Genomic DNA, 20,463 nt, shown 5'->3' with positions numbered 1-20,463 from the left:
CATTTACCTTGCTGTGTTGTAAAGTTTTAATTCATTGTTATGAGAATTAGCTTGCCAGGAAAAGACTGTCATATGTAGCCACTCCAGACATAACAGTACCACCTTATGCTGTTACTCCAGTCTAAATTTATTGCAGCCGGTGGGTTTAGACTGCAGTAACTCTGCACAGGATTGAACATTAACATGCACAGGCAACGAACCTTCTCTACAGAACATGCCCCCCCCTCCAATATATGTCTGATACCAGGGGTCATTTTGTAGAAAAATAGGTGGTGGAGCTCATTCAGGGAATGTTATGCAGCTGCATCTACTATTCAGTGGACAAGGTGGGAAGGAGGAGGTGGAACTCTCAGAAAGGTTCAGGAGCTGTGCTCCTGTGAGTTCCCACTGAATCCGAAGCTTGTCTTTTGCCTTTCTACAAATGCATGCAAGCAGTGTGAATATTTGATTTTTATAACGAGGCATACATTTTGAAGTTCAAATGATAGCAGCCACTTGAGTGTTCAGAATGTACTTTGATGTAAGAATAATAATGTCATGTTGCCCTCTAATGGTAGCATCTCAAATAGAGGCTTCCTGCAAGCCAATCTGAATAGAGTCTTGATGATTGGAATGGTTTCCATAAATGTTTCTGGCACCAGCTTTTGTTGTTGTCCTTTTATAGGCCTTTTCATAAAGAACTGGCAGACTACTGGATGCCTGTGGATCTCTACATCGGAGGAAAGGAGCATGCCGTTATGCATTTGTACTATGCCCGATTCTTCAGTCATTTCTGCCATGATCAAAAGCTGACAAAGCACAAGTAAGCTATATTTGATTCCTGTGCAAAACTATCCCAGTCTCAATCTTCAAACGCATGCTTGGCGTTCAGTGAGAAAGGAGGCACATGGCTACCTTCTCCAGCGGTGCATTTCTGTACTGAGATTAGGCTGTGTACAAACGTTAAAGAGAAGTGGAGGTGGTATTGTAAAGTTGCAGTGACCCACTTGTTCATTTATACATTCTCACAATGGCCAGACTGGTTTTTCAGGTTGCAGTAATGCATTCAGCTCTCATGACTGCTAAGAGTCCCAAACTAGCTCCCAGCAACACAATTAGCACAATTGAAAGAGACCTGTATGTTGTGGTGAATGCCTTAGGGTAGCCAGCTCTGGGTTGAGAAATTCCTTAAGATTTGGGGTGGTGTTTGGGGAACAGAGCGAGATGTCTAGCCTCCAACACTGCCATTTCCTCCAGGGTTAACTGATTTTGGTAGTGTAGAATCTGCAGACTACACTTGGAGGTTGGCAACCCTGTGTAATGGTCACAAGCACCTATTGGATAGTGCCTGTGCCCTCCTTGTACATAGTCTGAACAGCAGGATTGGAACTACTATATTTAATTTTTAAAAATATTGGAAAGGTTTATAAACAAAGCCTTTTCAAAGGGAGGGGGCACACAAGACTCCCTCTGGCTCCTTGCATTTACTGTTTAATAAGAGAGCCAGTTTGGTGTAGTGGTTAAGAGTGGCAGACTCTAATATGGTGAATTGGGTTTGGTTCCCCACTGCTTCACATGCAGTCAGCTGGGTGACTTTGGGTCAGTCACAATTCTCTCAGCTGTTCTCAAAAGAGTCTCTCAGCCCCACCTATCTCACCAGGTGTCTGTTGTGGGGAGAGGAAGGGAAGGAGATTGTGAGCTGCTCTGAGGCTCTGAGTGAAGGGTGCAGTATAAATCCAATCTCCTCCTCCCCTCCCCCTTCTTTGATGTTATTTAGGAACACCAAAAATCTGCCCCACTGGCTTGTATTGAATAAGGAAAGTTGGATTTAGGAAAATTGTGATTGTGCCCTGCTTTCTTCTTCATCGCTTTTATACAATACCAATTCTGGATCAAGGGTAGCAGTATGTTATGGAAAGGAAGAAGCATCTGTTTGCTAGAAATTATGGTATTTGAATTCTGACTTCTTTTTTGCTCCTTGCTTGTTCCTGGGTTTCTTTCAGCTACAGGTTTGAGATGAGTTAGATGGCCATAAGAGGGAGCTGTTACTGCAATACTATTAAGAACACTTCATAGAGTAACTGGAGAAAAGCAGTAGAAAGCAGTTTCCTTGGGCAGTTTTAGGCAATCTCCCTCTGGCATTTTTAGTTCTCAAAACAAGTATAGTTTTTTAACTTCCATAAATGGTAAGATTCTTTGTACTTTTATCATTGCAAACAAGTACAGCTTGTTATCAACAAGGGCAAGTTATGTGAATTAACACCATGTCATCAAAAGATAAACGTTCCCTGAAAAATTACTTCTGGCTTGGAAATTTACCCATTTGCCTGTGGAGAGTGCTGGTGGTTTCAAGCAAGTTATTTTTAGTGAGAAAACAGCTTTTGCATTTGATGGAATTGTTTGAATCATTTTTTCTCTACTCTCTGTCTTCGTTAATTTCACAGACAAGCCTTAAAGGAATGTGTTATATCATGGCCTGTCTTTGGTTTCCATCTTTATTTCTGACATTTGTAGCAGTACACAGAGTCCTGTGGATTGTGAAAATGAGCTAATTGCATGTGTTTCACCTATTTATTTCAATACTTATGCTTCATTTTTCTCACCAATGGCAGCCCAAAATGACTGACAACATCATTCTCCCCTCTTTCATTTTATTCCCACAACATCCAGCCTGTGAGGTAGGTTAGACTGAGAGAGAATGATCACCTACTGAGTTCCCATGGCATGAGTTAGGATTTGAACCCAAGTCTCCCAATTCCTAGTCTAGTACTCTAATCATGACAACCCTGCTGAAAGTGTTTGTTGATGTGGCGGCTGTACAGCAGCTCTTTCTTAATTTGCCTGAGCAGTTTGAGAAGCCCAAGTCATGTGTCAAGAGCCCCATTTCCAGGCCCGTAGCCACAAAGGGCCTGTGGGGACACTGCCCCCGACTTCCAGGCAGGGCCCCTGGACTTCCAGGAGGCACTCCAGAGCACAGCCCGCGATTTTTTTTTTTGCTATGGCTGAGCTAGAGAAGTGTCATCAGCGGCAGCCGGAGCCAGGAGAGCTGAGCAAGTGCACTGCAGCAGTGAAAGCAGCAGGTGACGAGGAGGGAGACAGGAGCAGAAGGTGGAGGAAACCATATGGAATGAGCCAGGGAGGGGGGATGGATGGAGCTGCTGGCTGCAAAGTGCTGGGGTGGGGGAGAGGGAGGTGGAAGGAAACTCCCCTGCTTGCACGCAAGATACAGTCCCTTCTTGAGTCCAGAGTTTTAGCGTTGGCTGCCTTGACTTGGCCACTTTCAGAGCCTCCAGCTTTTGCCCCTACCCCAGAAAGTTTCTGAGAAGCAGCAAGCCCCACAGTGGATGGGAAAGGGTTTCTCCTACTTTTTAAAAAGCCTCTTGACTATTAAAATCCTGGCTACAGCCCTGCCCATTTCATCATCTTGGAAGGAGAACAAAAAGACAAAGTCTCTGTGCTCGTGCGCTTGGGCTTGTCGCATTCTCCTGGCAGCACAGAAAGGAGCTGTGTAATAATGGCTTCCACACTAGGGGTGTAGCATTAGTGTTTTTCAGCATTTGATGGGTTCTCACAATCTGAAGATGGAAAACCTTAGTCCATTGAACATAACATTTTCTGTGGCTAAATTTAATGAGAATGTATACAGTGATATACAAAGTTGCTTCAGCTGTTTAGATGTGAAACAGAAACATCAGTTGCTCACAGTTGGATGATGCTATCATTGCCGGTAAGACTGTCAATGTGGAACCCTCAGATTTCATACCCTTCTCTCTCTCTCTCTCTCTCTCTCTCTCTCTCTCTCTCTCTCTCTCTCTCTCTCTCTCATAAGCTGATGTGTCTCAAATGGAAGGCCATTGGGTCTGTGTCAGTAAATCCACACCCGTGGCTTGTAACTACTAATTACATGCCAGGATGTTGCTCACTTGTTGCTAGTCATCACAGTCAGCTGTGCCAAAAGATGTGCATTTTCTCACATGTGGACACTTTCACACATGAACGTATCTTCTCTTGCTAAACAGAAATGTACTAATCTGCAGGTGAACCTAATAAAATATCAGTCACACCCAGTGTTTCCTCTAAGCTGAGTTAGTGTGAGCTAGGTCACATTTTTTTTAGCCTCTGGCTTACACATTTTTGCCTCAGCTCAGGAAGGATAGCCCCAGAGCAGCAGTTAAGTTATTCAGCAGTTAAGTTATTCGCTCACAACTTTAATGCTTGTAGCTCACGGAATAGAATTGTTGCTCACATGTGCCCACAGCTTAGAGGGAGCATTGGTCACACCATCTATAGACATCCTGCAAATCACATTAACAGCAGTACAATAAAATGGAAGAAATTAAGCCTCTCTGTCTTCCTCAGGTAGGGCAAAACAGTGTAGGGTGTGAATATGAATTTTGGGAACAATCCCAAGCAGGTCTATTGGAGATAAGTGCCTTGATATTCAGTGGGGCTTTCTCCTAGGAAAGCATCCATAGGATTGCAACCTTTGTCTCTTTGTTCAGTCCGCTTCTTCCTTGAGGTCTTAGATTCTGGGTCCCAGCAAGATGCCTAACTCAAATGACTTGATGCTCTTGAAATAACTGGTGTCTTTGTATAGCTTAGCCTCTTTTTATCAGCATGCATATCCTGGGAAATCCAGCTGGGACAGACTCTGTCAGTAACCCTCAAAAGTCCTACCATTGGTGGATACATCCAACAAGAGAGGTCAAAAATGAGTAGGATGCCATTTTATGAAGTTCTAAGCAACTGGATGGAGAGACCCCACTGGGGCTGATTCTGGTAGTTAGCCTGATGTTCTTTCATGAACAAGGATGGGACTTCAGTAAGCTTAAAGTGTATTGTTGCTATTTTCAGCAAAATTCTTTCTCTTTCTTTCCTCAGAGAGCCTTTTAATGAGCTGTTAGTTCAAGGGCTTATCAAGAATCGGACATTCAGGCTAGCAACAACGGGCCAGTATTTGAAGAAAGAAGAAATTGATCTTACTGGTAAATTAGGTGGTGAGGGAATTGGATCAGCACAAAATCAAAGGGGGACATTTAGGAAAAGGTTATTGCCTTTCAGGATACCTAAAATGGAGCAACAGTAGATGAATCTCTTGAGGTAGAAATGGAGTGGTTTGCTGTTGGCTAGTTGTAAAGAGAGTGAGAATACTGGTAATATTGATACACAGGCTCAAAACTTACATTCGATTTTACTGAACACTAGAACGGGGTTTCCTAAAGTGGGATGCCTGATTCAGCCCTCTCTCTTTCCCCAACCAAACGCATAAAAATGCTGAAGATGTCATAGTAATGTTGTACATCAGCCTGGCTGAAGTTTCATGAGGCTTGCAGTGAGCTCAAGAGGGGAAGACAGGGGCATAGCAACTAATAGACCCATAGTTGTCAGCCTTTCCAGACATGGGACCCACTGAGCTGCAAGCATGTGACAATATCCAAGTCATGACAGGACAGAGGGGAAGCCAGACTTATGATCTCACCAGTGTCAGTGTTGGGCAGCAGACCAAAAGAGTTGGGGACAGGAACTACAAGCCAAGCACTGAGGAGGTGTACCATAGAGAGGAACACGCCAAGGGTCAGGGCTATAGACTAAACCTTTCCACTACCATCGCATTACTGTTTTCAGCACATATATAATGGAAGGCAAGACACCTTTACTCTTTATGCAGCAAATTCTTCGAAAAGGCAACAAAACAAACAAACACACAGTTCACAGCCCAGCAGAATGAACTCCACAACACACCTGAAGGTCAGAGTCCATAAGCAGAAGACCATTGAGGGGGTCTACCTGAGGGGGGTGGGGCCTACTCGGCCTACTTAAACTGAGGTGACTACCATAAGGGATCCCATAGTTTTGACAAGGAGTGAAGCTATCACAGCTGTCTTTGACTGTTCCCAAATTGTGCAAGTTTGGTCGTTTTATCTGAGTAAGGGGATTATGCATTTGGGACTGATGTCCAAGGGGGACAAGGGCTCCTGTATTTAAATATGGAAAGCATAGGTGTATGTGAATGTTTGCTGATTATTGGTTCAGCAGGGACCCAAGGCTAAAAAACCACCTCACCCTAGCCAAGGATGCTGCCTGCCCTGCCCTGCCGCCTTGGTTCAGAAGAAGGCGTTTACAGTACCCTGTCTGACTGCTGTCACATGGTTCGTGCTACTAGGAGCAGCAAGTCTCCTCCGCTGACCTTATAGCTCTTCTGAAGAGCACTCCACACTTTGTGTAGGCCCTGCCAGGTCCCCTGGACTCCTGTGGGACGTCAAATTCCCACCATGTCTCTTGAATGCAACTCTGCCTCCTCCTGCCTCCCGCCCCAGAAACCACCACCCAGCTGAGGTGGCTTGGCTTCAAATGTCACTGCCGTAGCAATGGTCATCTCCCACCCTCAATAGCTGCCAGTTGAGGTTGGTTGAATCTACATCCCCAGATGCCGAATCTGCAGCTGAGTCTTGTGCACCTTCTCCTTTTTCATACATTGAAGTGGAAGCCCAAGGAGTAGAACTGGCATTTGTTAGGTTTTGTTCTTGCTGTGATTTACGAAGCTGCCATCACTTGTCTGCTCAGGCTCTTCATTTTTGATAGGGGGCTTAACCCACAGCACTGGGATTTTTGTTCTTTCCTAGGAGATAGTGCCCTCTAGATAGTCCCTCCCCCTTTTCCCCCTGAGAGATAAACTATGGATAGAACAAGCTCAAACAGTTTTCTTTCCACCACTTCTTTAGATCCATGGGCAAAGCACACATTTTATAGATATTTGTTTGAGAAAGGTAAAACACAAACAAGCTAGTTCTTAAGTAGGTATGTAGAGAGCTACGGTAGTAATTCCTTTGTATGTTTCTGTATATTTAGGTCCTGAACCCATTCATGTAAAAACCAAAGAGAAACTGCAGGTGACTTGGGAGAAGATGAGCAAATCCAAACATAATGGCATAGAGCCCGAGGAAGTAGTCCAGAAGTATGGAATTGATACTGTCCGGCTCTACCTCCTCTTTGCAGCCCCTCCAGAGCAAGACATCTTATGGGATGCAAAGAGTAAGCCTCCCTTCCCCTGATCCCTCTGTTCCTCAACTTTACATTCAACCTGCAGAATGGTTTCTGGTTATGAAAAAATATATTTTCGTAGTAGTCATAAAATATTTAATACAACTTACTACTAAAGAGACCTGTCACAAAGTGAATTTGGAAGAATGGAGGGCTTCCTCCGAAGTCACACACATTGCACAAGGTTATTTCAGCTTTCCCTATCAAAACCGCTTTCCTCTTTTTCTTATGAACACGAATCTGGTGCTCTTGCAAACATGATGCTTCTACGCAAGAGGGCTTGGCTGTGTAAAAGGGCCAGCCAGCTGACTGGGCCTCAGTCATGTTTAAAAGACAAAGTCTCATGACAAAATTGTAGTCATTCCAGGATTATTAATCAGGGCAACCATAGCAGGGGTGGCCAAACTGAGGCTTGGGAGACACATGTGGCTCTTTCATACATATTGCGTAGCTCTCGAAGCCCCCACTGCTCCATTGGCCAGCTTGGAGAAATCATTTCTCTCTTTAAATCACTTCTCCAAGCCAAGTCAGACAGTGGTTTGGAGAATGCATTTGAAGTTGCTTTCTTTCCACCTCTTCCTCCCCCATCTAACTGCCTGTCTGCCTTCTGACATCTGACATTCTTTCTATGTGGGTCTCATATTATGCAGGTTTGGCCAGCCCTGAACTATAGACTCACATCCCTTAGTTCAGCAGAACCTGGCTTTCTTCCCCTTTCAAGTTACACATCCCCTGAAGCAGTCTCTGTCTCTTTGATCGCCTTTGCAAGCACTTAGACAGGCATAAGAGGGTTGTTGCATCTGTCATCGGAATGTGTCTCTGATAAGGAGTTTGTACCACTAGCCATTCAGCCCTGGAAAACTATGACAGAAAATATTTAATAACAATAATAACACTTAGCTGCTGATAGAGTTAAATCAGGGAAGAATTATTTATACTCCGTTATGTAACTAAACATTAATAAAGCAAACCAGGATCTTTCAGTGTTTTATACGCTGACTCATTTCAAGTGGGAATCCTCTCTGACAGTCTATTCCTTGAAAGATGTTACCTTAACTTGCATTAATGAAAACCTCTCTCTCTCTCTCCTTTTCTCTCCTGCCATTTTTCATTAAATTTAGCTGATGCAATCCCTGGGGTTCAGAGATGGCAATCTCGCCTCTGGCACTTAGCAACCAAACTTATTGAAGCCAGGGATTCTGGAACGCTGCCCAGTCCTCAGCTCCTGAATCAAAAAGAGCAAGCTGAAGCCAAACGTATCTGGAAGCAGAAGAACTTTGTGGTCTCCGAGGTTAGAAAGAATTCTGACTATTCTAAAAATGGTGGAGCCGTTCGGTCTTTCATGATATTTTGCTGGTTGTCGCAGAAATTTTAGAGTGCTTTTTAAAAAAATTAGTAGAACATTAGCCCTTTGAAGTCCTCTTCTCAACTCCCTCCTTATAACCTGGGGAAAGTACACACTGTTCTATAACGGTGTTAGTGATGGCCACAGATGTCACAAGGCTAGACATGCCCTGAGGCTCTTGTGTGTGCATTTAGCTTATTAAACTGTTGTATTTCCAGAAAAGAGCTACTATGCTATGTGCATAGTACAACTATGCCTTCTGTACTATTCCTGTAAAAACAACAGGAAGGATTTCTGAAATGTTGCTGGCTGATGATCATACAAGGTACATTACCATGAATTTTGCTTCTTATTAAAGAGGGAGAGAGAGAGACATCTACCAGGGCATCTCCGCATCTATATATCTAGATCTGCCTTGGGGGTTTGACCTATATATCTAGCACCTGTCTAGGGGATTTGATATTGATAGGCAGAGGGAAGGAAGGAAGATGGTAGCCCATGAAAGGAGACAGTGAACCAGCAGACTTGGACCACTGAGGCCTGGTTTCAAATGCCCACTCAGTCAAGAAGCACTCTGTTTGTGTGGCGGCTGGTCATTAGCTTTCAATCTAACTACCTCACAAGGTTGTTATATGAGAAGAAATGAGCTCACATTGCCTTGAGCTCCTTGGACAATAGATGCAAGTAATTCAAATAGAGATAGTAGTAGATAGTAGGAAGTGACATATGAAGATTTTCTAGGTGTCTGTTGTTCTGAGTTCAGTTTAAATTTCAGAATCTGCCTCGTAACACTGGCACAGACTTCTCATTTCCTGTCCTGGTTACGCCTGTAAGAAACAGCCTAAGCCCTGGTGTTTCATATACAATACTTAGGCTGCTCTTCCTTGCTATTAGTTGCCCTAATCCAGACCCTGGCCCCAGTAGAAGCTGTTTGTGGCTGACAGCAGGAATTGTTTCTGTTGTATATCTTTTATACATGAACAAAATGTCTTCATGTAGCACGGTCTGTACAGAAATGCTGTTAAGAGCACAAGATATGGGTGTTTCTGTAAGATGTAACGGTCAGGTAAGGGTCTGTTAAGAGCCCCGTGGCACAGAGTGGTAAAACTGCAGTACTGCAGTCCTAACCTCTGCTCACAACCTGAGTTCGATCCCGGCAGAAGCTGGGTTCAGGTAGCCACCTCGAGGTTGACTCAGCCTTTTATCCTTCCGAGGTAAAATGAGTACCCAGCTTGCTGTGGGGGAAGTGTAGATGACTGGGGAAGGAAATGGCAAACCATTAGGGTTTGTAGAATCTTTCGGGATCAAGTGCCGTGTTCTACTGGAGAAAGTTTTCCTTCCAGACGTTTCGTTCTCAGCTGCGGAGAACGAAACGTCTGGAAGGAAAACTTTCTCCAGTAGAACACGGCACTTGATCCCGAAAGATTCTACAAACCCTAATGATGTTACCAGCCGTGAAAACCTGAAATCTTTGATAAATGGCAAACCACTCCGTAAAAAAGTCTGCCGTGAAAACGTTGTGAAAGCAACGTCACCCCAGAGTCGGAAACAACTGGTGCTTGCACAGGGGACTACCTGCCTTTTTTTTTTAAAGGGTCTGTTAGTTTTTCAGTGAGCTTTACAGCAGTCTGTAGAAGCATAATTAAAATAACTGCTCGTTTAATAAATCGACTGAGGATTTTTTCAGTGGGACAACTTGAAGAGATGCATTTCATTCCTTTTGAAACATTCCGTTTGAAAGTGTTTGGTTCTCAGAGGTGTATAGTATGCTGTCACCATATGTGTTTGAAAGCTTATGGCTGGGTATTATATGCATGCATACTGCATATGGTTGGGGAGGGGTGGAGAGAATCTTGTTTTCAATTTTCCAAATCTATTTTGTATGTAGCAGATTAACATGCAGATATAAGACAAGGTTCTGTGTTAGGCCATCTCAACAACATAGTGGGATTTATTACTTGGAAAAACAAAACAGCATCACAAACTGCCTTTGTTCCTTCTTTCCATTTTTAAATTCTTGTTTGCCATGCCAAATGCGGAAGCAATGCAGTATCTTCAGGTAGCAAAAGGGAGAAGTTCCCTTGGACATGTGGAACAAGTTCAACTGTTATTTAAGTCCTGGCAGAGAGATGTAAATGATGCAACCTGTCCTTTCATACCCTGGTCTTTATAATTTATTTATACCCTGACATTCTCCCAATGGGAACCCGAAGTGGTTCCTGTTGTCTCCATTGTGTATTCTCCTTGCCTTCATTTTAATCTCAGAAGTCTGTAAAATAGGTTAGGCTGAGTATGCAACAGGCCTAGGGTTCCCAAGCAACCTTTTATGGCAAAGTGGCAATTTGAACTGGAGTCTCCCATCTCTTTGTCCAGCACTCTAACTACTACACCACACTGGCTTTGCCCTTGTGTTAACTGAATGTGCAGTGTGCTTTGTCTTTGTGTTTACTGAATGCACAAGGAGACAGTGAACAGATCTCCTGTTTTTGCTTCTTAGGGTTCATCTTCGGGGATTTTAAAGCATACTAAAATCTTTTTTTCCTATTGATATTCAAGCCTAATTGATGAGGGGGGGGAGGAAGCCATATTCCAGACTTCTTTTGTTTTCTTAAATGTGCATAAAGAAAGGTTATTGTTTGAGCTCAAAAACAAGATCATTCAAAATTACATGTAGATGGTATATATGTACCTCGAGGCCCTCAGACATTTGTTTCTGCTTATGTCTTTCACAGTGAGAGAACCTCAATGACGCAGTAATCTACTTCATCAATGGTTTTTTTCTGCCTTTATTCTAATTAGGTAACAGAATATTTCCTGAAGGATTTCTTGTTCAATGTTGCAATTTCTCGGCTGATGAGTCTCAGTAATATTTTGTCGGTAAGTTTACTATGTAAATAGTTCTACAACTTCCTTTTCCTCCTGCTTATATGCACTATACTTCCAAACTAGCAGAAAATATGTGTTATAACTGCAGCAATTGGGATGAGATCTCTGAATGTTTAGCTTCCACATTCCCCTAAGATCATTTGATCACATTACGTTTTGAGACAGTGTAATGTTGATGCTTCAGAATTACATGACAGCCCCACCCAGTTCCCTCCCTCAGAGGCAAGATTTCTTCTCCATTTTTGTTTTATTTATTTTATTTATTTTCACATTTATATCCCACCCTCCCCACCGAAGCAGGCTCAGGGCGGCTAACAACATCCCCCCCACCAGTTATCTGTTTTCTTCTGACCTCAAGAATTCTGGCTGTCCCCCCTGTCACAGTGTAATATTTTGGCTGTTTGCTTAGCCCAGGAAGGGGAAGGAATGGGAGCCCCCTTTAACTTATATGACTTAAATGACACTTGAAAAGTTTTTATATTTCAAATAAATAAAATATTTTATTCAACATAGAGGGCTCAGGTGAAATCAGGGGTAACATTCCTGAAGTAACTAAATATTAATGAGGTAAAACCAGTACATGCACAGAATTTAGTTCTTATGTTTTAGATTAATGAGAGTTTCTTAAGCTATTCAGTAATTACTTAAAATCTTTATGCTGAGAGACTTTTGTTCCAGTGTTTTCCCAAACACTGTAGTACACTTTCTTTGAGTATTTTCTGATTCATTTGGTTCCCAGAAGCTTGGTACACTTTGTCCGGTACCCACATCCCTTCTCTTGAAACACCAGCACTCATCTTGAGTTTTTAACTGACAAGGTCTCTAAAGGCAGTTTCTAACCACATCAGACCAGGAATCTCTCCACTCTTCAGAGCTAACTCCCTGTTTGATTTGGTAGGAAAATTTGCTTCTCACTAGAAGATCTACCCCTTTCTTTGGCCTGAATGGGAGTCTTTATCTACCCACTCATCCTTGCCAACTTTCCTGAGTTCTCCTGTGTTAAAACTGCTTTCAGTCAAGGCTGAATTCCAAATGAAATCTCCTCAACATCCAGCTCTCTCAAAATACCGTTTTCCCTCAGCTGATGCCCACCAATCAGATTGCTTGAAGCCACCTGTCACTCAAGGCTCTCTGGTTCTGTGAAGAATTAACCCTTCACAGTCTTTTAGTTGTTTGAACAGCGCTTCCAAGTTTTTAAAAGTGGCTTGTCACTACAGTTTAGTTGTAATTAATCAAATATATAACAAAATCATCACCCTCGATAACACTGTAAATATGGTTTTATGGCTATAAATTAAAACATATTTTCCAGCAAGAAAAAAAATCAGGCAGTATGTGAAGCCTTAATTTATCCCCCTGCTCTGAGTGAGTTTAACTTGATATTCTCACACAGTTTTTGGTTATAATACCTGGCTTGTTGAAACAACGTACTGGAGCTGCAAATGTCTTCAGGCTAATGTAATAATGATGTCTTTCTGTTCAGGCCATCTGCTTGCATTCTTCTCAGGTTGGTGGGCTGTAAAGCCTGAGAGGACTTCAGTAGTGCCGAAGAACATGTTTTCACCAGCACTTGAGATTATCTACTTTCACACTGTTTTTGAAACCAGGAAGTCTGAAAGCTAAAATTGGAACTAAAAAGTTTCACTTCAGAAAACGATAAAATCTGTTCTCTTTCTCACTCTGAATGATCCTTTCTAGTAACCATGGACATAAGCACCGTGCCACTGGAAAAAGTCTAGTGAGGAAAATTTCTGATGGGTAACAATCTGTAGGCAGCTGTTAATGGAGAAGGAAGTGTTTTGAGGGCAGAACTGTCAGCCTGCAAAGAAGGCTTTCTGAATGTCACTAAAAAGATATTTTTGTGCATGTAATGCATGCTTTTAAAAAATTCAGCTGGTTTCACATAGTCTTCAGGTAGCACTTTGAGAGTATAACATTCTCTAGACATTCAAACCATGATGAGTTCATGAAGCTGCCTTATACTGAATCAGGCCCTTGGTCTATTATAGACTGGCAGCATCTCTCTGGGGTCTCAGGTTACTACCTGACCCCTTTAACTGAACGTGCATAGGACTGAATTTGGAACCTTCTGCATGCAACACAGAAGCTCTACTGCTGAGAAAGTCCTTTCCATGGAGAGGAGGCCTGGACCAATTTTGGACCTGGAGAACATGCAACACTTGCCCCAGACAGCAGTTTCACAGTTACTGTGATTGTTGTGTGGAATGCAGTAAGGAGATTATTACAGTTGGTTTATTGCATACTGCACACAGCTCATCCGACCAGTATGTGATTTAATGTATTGTTCTAGAGTTCAAGTATATGGCAGTGCATGAATTACATCTTTTAAAAAAACTTTCTCAAGGAGACAGTTTAGTTGGGGAAAAGCAGGGTATAACTATTTACATGAATACAACAAGCAAAATAATGATGCAAAGTAATGATTGTATAGCTTATCCCTCCCCCTCCATTTTAAGTTATTTGGAAGTTTCTTAGCACACAGCTCCTTCATGGGTTTATTTATTTCATAGCTCATTTTTGGTAGTTAGAAAGGAATGATAGGTATTTAACCATGCAGTTCCAAAGTGGTAGGAAGAGGGGTTGGCAGTTTCCATTAATTCCCACTGGAGACTCCCCATTTCACCCTGTGTTGTCCCTGAGAGTCCACCAACACCCAGAAACAAAATTTGGGGTGTGAGCTCAGTGAGCTGCCACAGGAGAGAGAAGGGGAAAGTTCTGCTTCTGCTGAAGTCTCTGGATCTTTGGTTGCATTCCAGGAAGTTGATGGCAGGGCCTGCACAGTTTTAAAGTAATAGTTGTTTTTTTCTGCATACACATATAACTATCAAACATTCTCCATTGGTGTGCATTAGTCTGTGCTTTAGTAGCTGCTCATTCAATTGTGAACAGCTACTGCATCATAACATTCTTAAATGGTATGTGTGTTTCTGTATATAGTGGCATGGCTGTCCCTCTAAAGCAAGGGTGTCAAACATACAGCTTGCAGGCCGGATCAGGCCCACTGAGGGCTCCAATCAGGCCCTCCAGCAACTGACTTGTCTGCTTCATTTTCCCTTGCCTGCTTTTTCCGGTCGCCATTTTGTGTTTCTCCCCGGACAGGCCAGAGCAGCAAAGCAGCCTTTCCCTCTCCCCCCTCTCTTTTCCCAAAGGGAGGAGGAGGGAAGAGCAGCCTCAGCCAGTGGCTGAGCTCTATAGCTTAGCTCTATAGCTCTGCTGGGTGATTAAGTTTGCCAGGCTCAATTAATCACCCTGAGAGCTACTGAGACAAACCTCTCTTCCTTCTAATAAATGGCTGAGGCTCCTCCCCCTCATCGTGCCCCAGGGAAGGAAAGAAAGAGCCAGAGCTGCTTTTGCCAGTCCCCACCATCAGGAGTGCTACAAAGAGTGCTTTTAAGACTAGCAACGTTTTAGTGAAGGTATGAGCTTTTTGCCTTGCTACAGAGAGAGGGAGAGTTTTTTTGGGCTTGTTATGGGTGTAACTGGGTTCCTCTCCTCTTTTTCACTGTACTCATGCCCTCCAGTCTTTCTCAATAGGAAAGCATGTGAACTATTTAGAAAAGAAATATCAAAATTAAGCTGAGAGTGTGTTCCACCCCAGGGGAAAATTTTCTGGGGAAAATTATAGTTTTGTAGACAAGCACATAGTCCTCAGTCTATGCCATGGTGCCTTCACATGTTCTTGACTAGTGCATTAAGCAACTTCTGTACAAAAGCTCACAGTGTCCAACTGCTTCATGTTCCTCTGGGTCTTAGCCTCGAAGCATTGACCATGAGATATCTGTAATGAATGCCAATGAATCAAAAGTAGGTTTGCAACTTACAGATGTGTATGTCATGGGTGCTGGGGACCCTGCAGAAGAAACCGAGCCTGCAGAGCCTGCAGAAGCAACTGTGCCTCTGCCACCTGCACCAGTGCCCCTGCCTCCTGCTGAAGAAGATCCAAGCCCCCCTGCCTCGCCCTCTCGGGTGGCTCGTGTGCGTGACCGCCTCCGTCAGGACCTCAGGGATCGGAGGAGGGCGGCACGCTCACAAGCAAGACGCTCCCTGAGCCCTGATTGGTGAAAGGATTCTGGCCCTTCTAAGTGTGAGGATGCTTAAGTTTCGGCAGGATCCTGGCTGCTGCTCTGAGACAGCAATTAGCCCAAATGAGCAACAGGCAGCAGAGGGCTATATAGCTGTGGGCTTTGGGAGGAGGCTTTGTGGAAGCAACTAGTCACATACCTGACATCCTAGCATCCACTCCGGCTCTTGACTTTGGCTTTTGGATTCCTGACTTTGGCTTGGACCTCTGGACCCCCTGACTTCGGCTTCTGAACCTCTGACCTGTGATACCTGGATTACGATTCTGTTTTGGCGCCTTGGACCCTCCTTGCTCACGAGTTGCCGACCTTGGACCGCCCCTGGACTTTGCCTGACTCAGCCCCAGCTCGTGACAGATTGCTTCCACCCACAACCAACACCCACTCCACAGGATGGATGCTGAAGCAAGTGGAACCACAGGACTACTGGCTGCGCTCCAAGCCCAGGTACAGCAGCTGACACAGGCAGTAGTACACTTGCAGCAACAACCTGTGGCCAGTGCTCCAGCCAAGTGCCCAGTTCCCCCACCTGACAGATTTGGGGGTGCCGTGGAAGAATTTCCTGCTTTCCTAGCACAGTGCCGGCTGTACTTCGAACTAAGAGCTCGGGACTTCCCCAACGACAAAACAAAGGTGTGTTTCATCATCAGCCTGTTAAAGGGGCAGGCGGCCAAATGGGCCACACCCTTGCTGGTTGCGTCCTCTCCCCTACTGACTGATTACCAGGGGTTTGAGGCCCACCTGTCTGCTGCCTTCTCAAACCCAGTCCAAGCAGCCACAGCCAACCGGAAGATCAGGGCGCTGAAACAAGGCAAATCCTCAGTGGCTCAGTATGCCACCGAATTCAAGCTCCTAGCCCAAGACTTGGCGTGGAATGAGGCTGCCCAAATGGACCAGTTTACCGAGGGGCTGGCAGAGGAAGTCCTGGATGAACTGGCCAGGGTGGAGTCGCCACCCACGCTCCAAGGACTTATCACCCTCTGCCTCCGCATTGATGGCCGCCTGGAAAGTCGCCGCCAAGCCAAGACCAGAGGGCGCCAGCTCCCTGCGCCGTGCCACTTGGCTCCTCGCCCATCCCCAGTTAGTACCAGAGCCGAGGAGGAGCCTATGCAGCTTGGAGCTGCTCGACCCCGCCTGACTCCAGAAGAAAAGGCCAGACGCCGCACGCAGAATCTGTGCCTTTACTGCGGTACGGCAGGCCACTATGCCTCTGGCTGCCCTGCTAAGCGTCGGATACCCGGACCCTCGTTGCCACCGCCGCCAAAAGAGCAGCCCCAGGCGTAAGTGGGCCCTCCAGCCTGGGGCGACTAGCTGGGTCCTCCGAACAGCAGACTGATACCCCGGGCCCGTTCCTGCTACCAGTCAAACTCCGTCTGCCTGATGAACGCTGGCTGTTCGTATATGCCATGCTGGACTCGGGAGCGGCCCACTGTTTCGTAGATGCCGCCTTTGTAAAGCAGCACCAGATACCAGTGCAGACAAAAGAGACTCCAACGCTGGTGGAGGCTATCGACGGGCGCCTCCTCCGTTCTGGCCCCGTCACCCAGGAGACCTGCCCCATCACCTTCCACGTCCAGCAGCACCAAGAACAGCTGCAGTTTAATGTTGCCCGCATGCCTCGCTTCCCGCTGATTCTGGGCCTTTCCTGGCTGAAGCTGCACAACCCCATCGTGGACTGGGCCCAGCAGGAACTACGTTTCCGAGACCCATGCCCCCATCTGACTCCTCCCACCACTCTAGCAGCCGGCATCCCGAGTGGTGGTCCTCAGCTCCCTCAGAAGTATGCGGACTTCGCCGATGTCTTTGAAGAGACAGGAGCAGATCAGCTTCCCCCTCACCGACCCTATGACTGTGCCATTGATTTGGTACCTGGGGCACCACTCCCGGTGGGGCGTCTGTACCCGATGTCGGAGCCTGAGTTGGCAGCTCTGCGAGACTACCTGGACAAGAACCTGAAACGCGGATTCATCCGACCCTCAACCTCTCCCCTGTCTGCTCCAGTCCTCTTCGTGAAGAAGAAAAGTGGGGAGCTCCGGCTGTGCAATGACTACCGGGCCCTGAACAAGATCACCATCCGCGACCGGTACCCTCTACCACTGATCCCTGAACTCTTGGATCGCTTAAAGGGGGCCCAAATTTACACCAAGCTGGACCTCCGTGGAACGTACAATTTGGTGCGCATACGGCCCGGAGACGAGTGGAAGACCGCGTTTGGGACCCGATACGGGCAGTACGAGCACCTGGTGATGCCCTTCGGATTGACCAATGCCCCCGCTGTCTTCCAGAGGTTCATGAATGACATATTCCGGGACCTGCTCGACCGCTTCGCGATCATATACCTGGATGACATCTTAATTTACTCCCGCAATCCTGCCCAGCATGCCGAGCACGTCCGCCAGGTCCTGCAGCGCCTACGAGCCCATGGCCTCTACGCCAAGCTGGAGAAGTGCGACTTCGACCTGCGCTCCGTTGAGTTCCTTGGGCACATTGTGTCACCGCAGGGGATCCTCATGGACCCGAAAAAAGTAGAAGCGGTCCTGACCTGGCAGGCTCCTCAGAATCGCAAAGACCTGCAGCGGTTCCTTGGTTTTGCCAACTACTATCGGCAATTCATCCCGGCCTACGCATCCCTGACCACACCCCTGACTCAACTACTCCGCCCCAAAGAACCCTTCCGCTGGTCCCCAGAGGCCGATAACGCCTTCTCCACCCTGAAGACTCGCTTTGCCACCGGGCCACTCCTGAGATACCCTGACTCCCAGCTTCCCTTTACGGTGGAAGCTGATGCCTCCAACGTGGCCCTGGGAGCAGTGCTGTCCCAGCGCGAGGAGCCGTCCCAGCCACTCCAGCCCTGCGCCTATTACTCGCGCCAGCTCACTGCTGCAGAGAGGAACTATACCATCTGGGAGAGGGAGTTGCTCGCGATCAAGGCGGCGTTTGAGGTTTGGCGACATTACCTCGAAGGGGCTCGCCACCCTGTTCAAGTGCTCACCGATCACCGGAACTTGGAACACCTCCAGACCACCCGCCGTCTCAACCAGCGCCAGATCCGGTGGTCCCTATTCTTCTCTCGCTTCGACTTCCGGATCTCCTACATCCCCCATACCCAGAACCGGAAAGCAGACGCGCTCTCCCGGAAACCGGAATACGCCCCTGCCTCAACTGAGACCACGCCCGCTGCTCCAATCCTGCCGCCCTCAGTATTTGCAGCCACCTCCACTTCACCAGCACTCGTGGAGGACATTCGGGCTAGCCAGGCCAATGATCCCTGGGTCCAGCAACACCTCCAGGCTCTCCAAGATGACCCAACAGGCGAGTTCACGACTCGAGGCAGCCTCTTGCTACACCGCGAACGCCTCTATGTGCCGCCCGGGCCCTTGCGGGCAGAAGTGCTACGCCTGACCCACGACTCGTTACCCGCCGGGCACTTTGGACAGCATAAGACCACCCACTTGCTGACAAGGGAATTCTGGTGGCCACGAGTTCACGCTGATGTTGCCCGTTATGTCAGCTCCTGTGACGTCTGCCGACGGGCCAAAGACATCCCAGCCAAACCCTCAGGGTTGCTACAGCCCTTGCCCACATCTTCAGGACCCTGGGAGACCATCTCGATGGACTTCATCACGGAACTTCCGCGCTCCAAGGGTCAGACTTGTATCTGGGTGGTCGTCGACCTATTTACCAAGATGGCCCACTTTGTTCCGTGCCCGAAACTTCCCACAGCTCAGGAGACGGCCCAGCTTTACCTGCAACACATCTTTCGTCTGCACGGACTCCCAGCCCATCTGATCTCCGATCGGGGCCCTCAGTTCTCCTCTCGGTTCTGGCAAGCCCTCCATTCCAGCCTGGGTACTCGAGTGCACCTGTCCTCAGCCTACCACCCACAGACAGATGGCCAGACAGAGCGCACCAATGCCACGCTAGAGCAATATCTCCGCTGTTACACCTGTTACCAGCAGGATGACTGGACCACTCTATTGCCCCTAGCGGAGTTTGCATACAACAACGCGGTCCATTCATCCACCCAAATGACCCCGTTTGCTGCAACCTACGGGTACCACCCTCGGTTCTTCCCGGCAATCCTACCACCCACGAATGTCCCCGCCGTCGATGCCTACCTGCAAGAACTCCGCGCCAGCCAAGACTTGCTCCGAGAGCAGCTACATCAGGCCAAGGAGGCATATAAACGGGCTGCGGACCGAAAGAGGCAAGAAGGTCCTCCAGTGCAGCCGGGGGATCAGGTGTGGCTCTCAACTCGCTACCTGCGCCGGCCTGGTCGGTCTCACAAGCTGGATGCACGGTTCATTGGACCGTACCCCGTCGTAGAACAAATAAACCCCGTCGCCTTCAGGCTCCAGTTGCCACCCCACCTCCGCATTCACCCTGTGTTCCATCGCTCCCTCCTTGTTCCAGCTGCACCCCCTGACCCAGCTCGGCCTCCTTCCCCACCGCCGCCACCACCGGTGTTGGTGGATGACGAGGAAGAATATGAGGTGCGCCAGATTCTGGACTCCCGGTACCATCGTGGAGGCCTCCAGTACCTTGTGGACTGGGAGGGATACGGCCCGGAAGACCGGTCCTGGGAACCTGTGGACAATCTTCATGCCCCGGACTTGGTGCAACAATTCCACAGCGACCACCCCGACCTCCCAGGCCCCTCGACGGAGGGAGGCCCTGGGGGGGGGGATAGTGTCATGGGTGCTGGGGACCCTGCAGAAGAAACCGAGCCTGCAGAGCCTGCAGAAGCAACTGTGCCTCTGCCACCTGCACCAGTGCCCCTGCCTCCTGCTGAAGAAGATCCAAGCCCCCCTGCCTCGCCCTCTCGGGTGGCTCGTGTGCGTGACCGCCTCCGTCAGGACCTCAGGGATCGGAGGAGGGCGGCACGCTCACAAGCAAGACGCTCCCTGAGCCCTGATTGGTGAAAGGATTCTGGCCCTTCTAAGTGTGAGGATGCTTAAGTTTCGGCAGGATCCTGGCTGCTGCTCTGAGACAGCAATTAGCCCAAATGAGCAACAGGCAGCAGAGGGCTATATAGTTGTGGGCTTTGGGAGGAGGCTTTGTGGAAGCAACTAGTCACATACCTGACATCCTAGCATCCACTCCGGCTCTTGA

General features: G+C 47.2%; 2 protein-coding genes across 2 annotated transcripts in view; both read left to right on the top strand.

Moving 5' to 3' along the window:
- The window catches only part of SNRPD1 (small nuclear ribonucleoprotein D1 polypeptide), a 230,538-nt gene that overhangs the window by 44,774 nt on the left and 165,301 nt on the right, over positions 1–20,463 (top strand). The window lies entirely within an intron of this gene.
- Positions 1–20,463, top strand: part of LARS2 (leucyl-tRNA synthetase 2, mitochondrial) — an 82,005-nt gene that overhangs the window by 49,412 nt on the left and 12,130 nt on the right. The window contains exons 13-17 of the mRNA XM_060247489.1: positions 665–802; positions 4,861–4,964; positions 6,829–7,011; positions 8,142–8,311; positions 11,165–11,242. Of these exons, the coding sequence (XP_060103472.1) occupies positions 665–802; positions 4,861–4,964; positions 6,829–7,011; positions 8,142–8,311; positions 11,165–11,242 (673 nt within the window). The remainder of the gene's footprint in view (positions 1–664; positions 803–4,860; positions 4,965–6,828; positions 7,012–8,141; positions 8,312–11,164; positions 11,243–20,463) is intronic.

The sequence above is a fragment of the Heteronotia binoei genome, chromosome 10 (assembly GCF_032191835.1).
Source record: "Heteronotia binoei isolate CCM8104 ecotype False Entrance Well chromosome 10, APGP_CSIRO_Hbin_v1, whole genome shotgun sequence".
NCBI classification, from domain to species: domain Eukaryota; kingdom Metazoa; phylum Chordata; class Lepidosauria; order Squamata; family Gekkonidae; genus Heteronotia; species Heteronotia binoei.
This window is presented reverse-complemented; position numbering and strand designations above follow the sequence as displayed.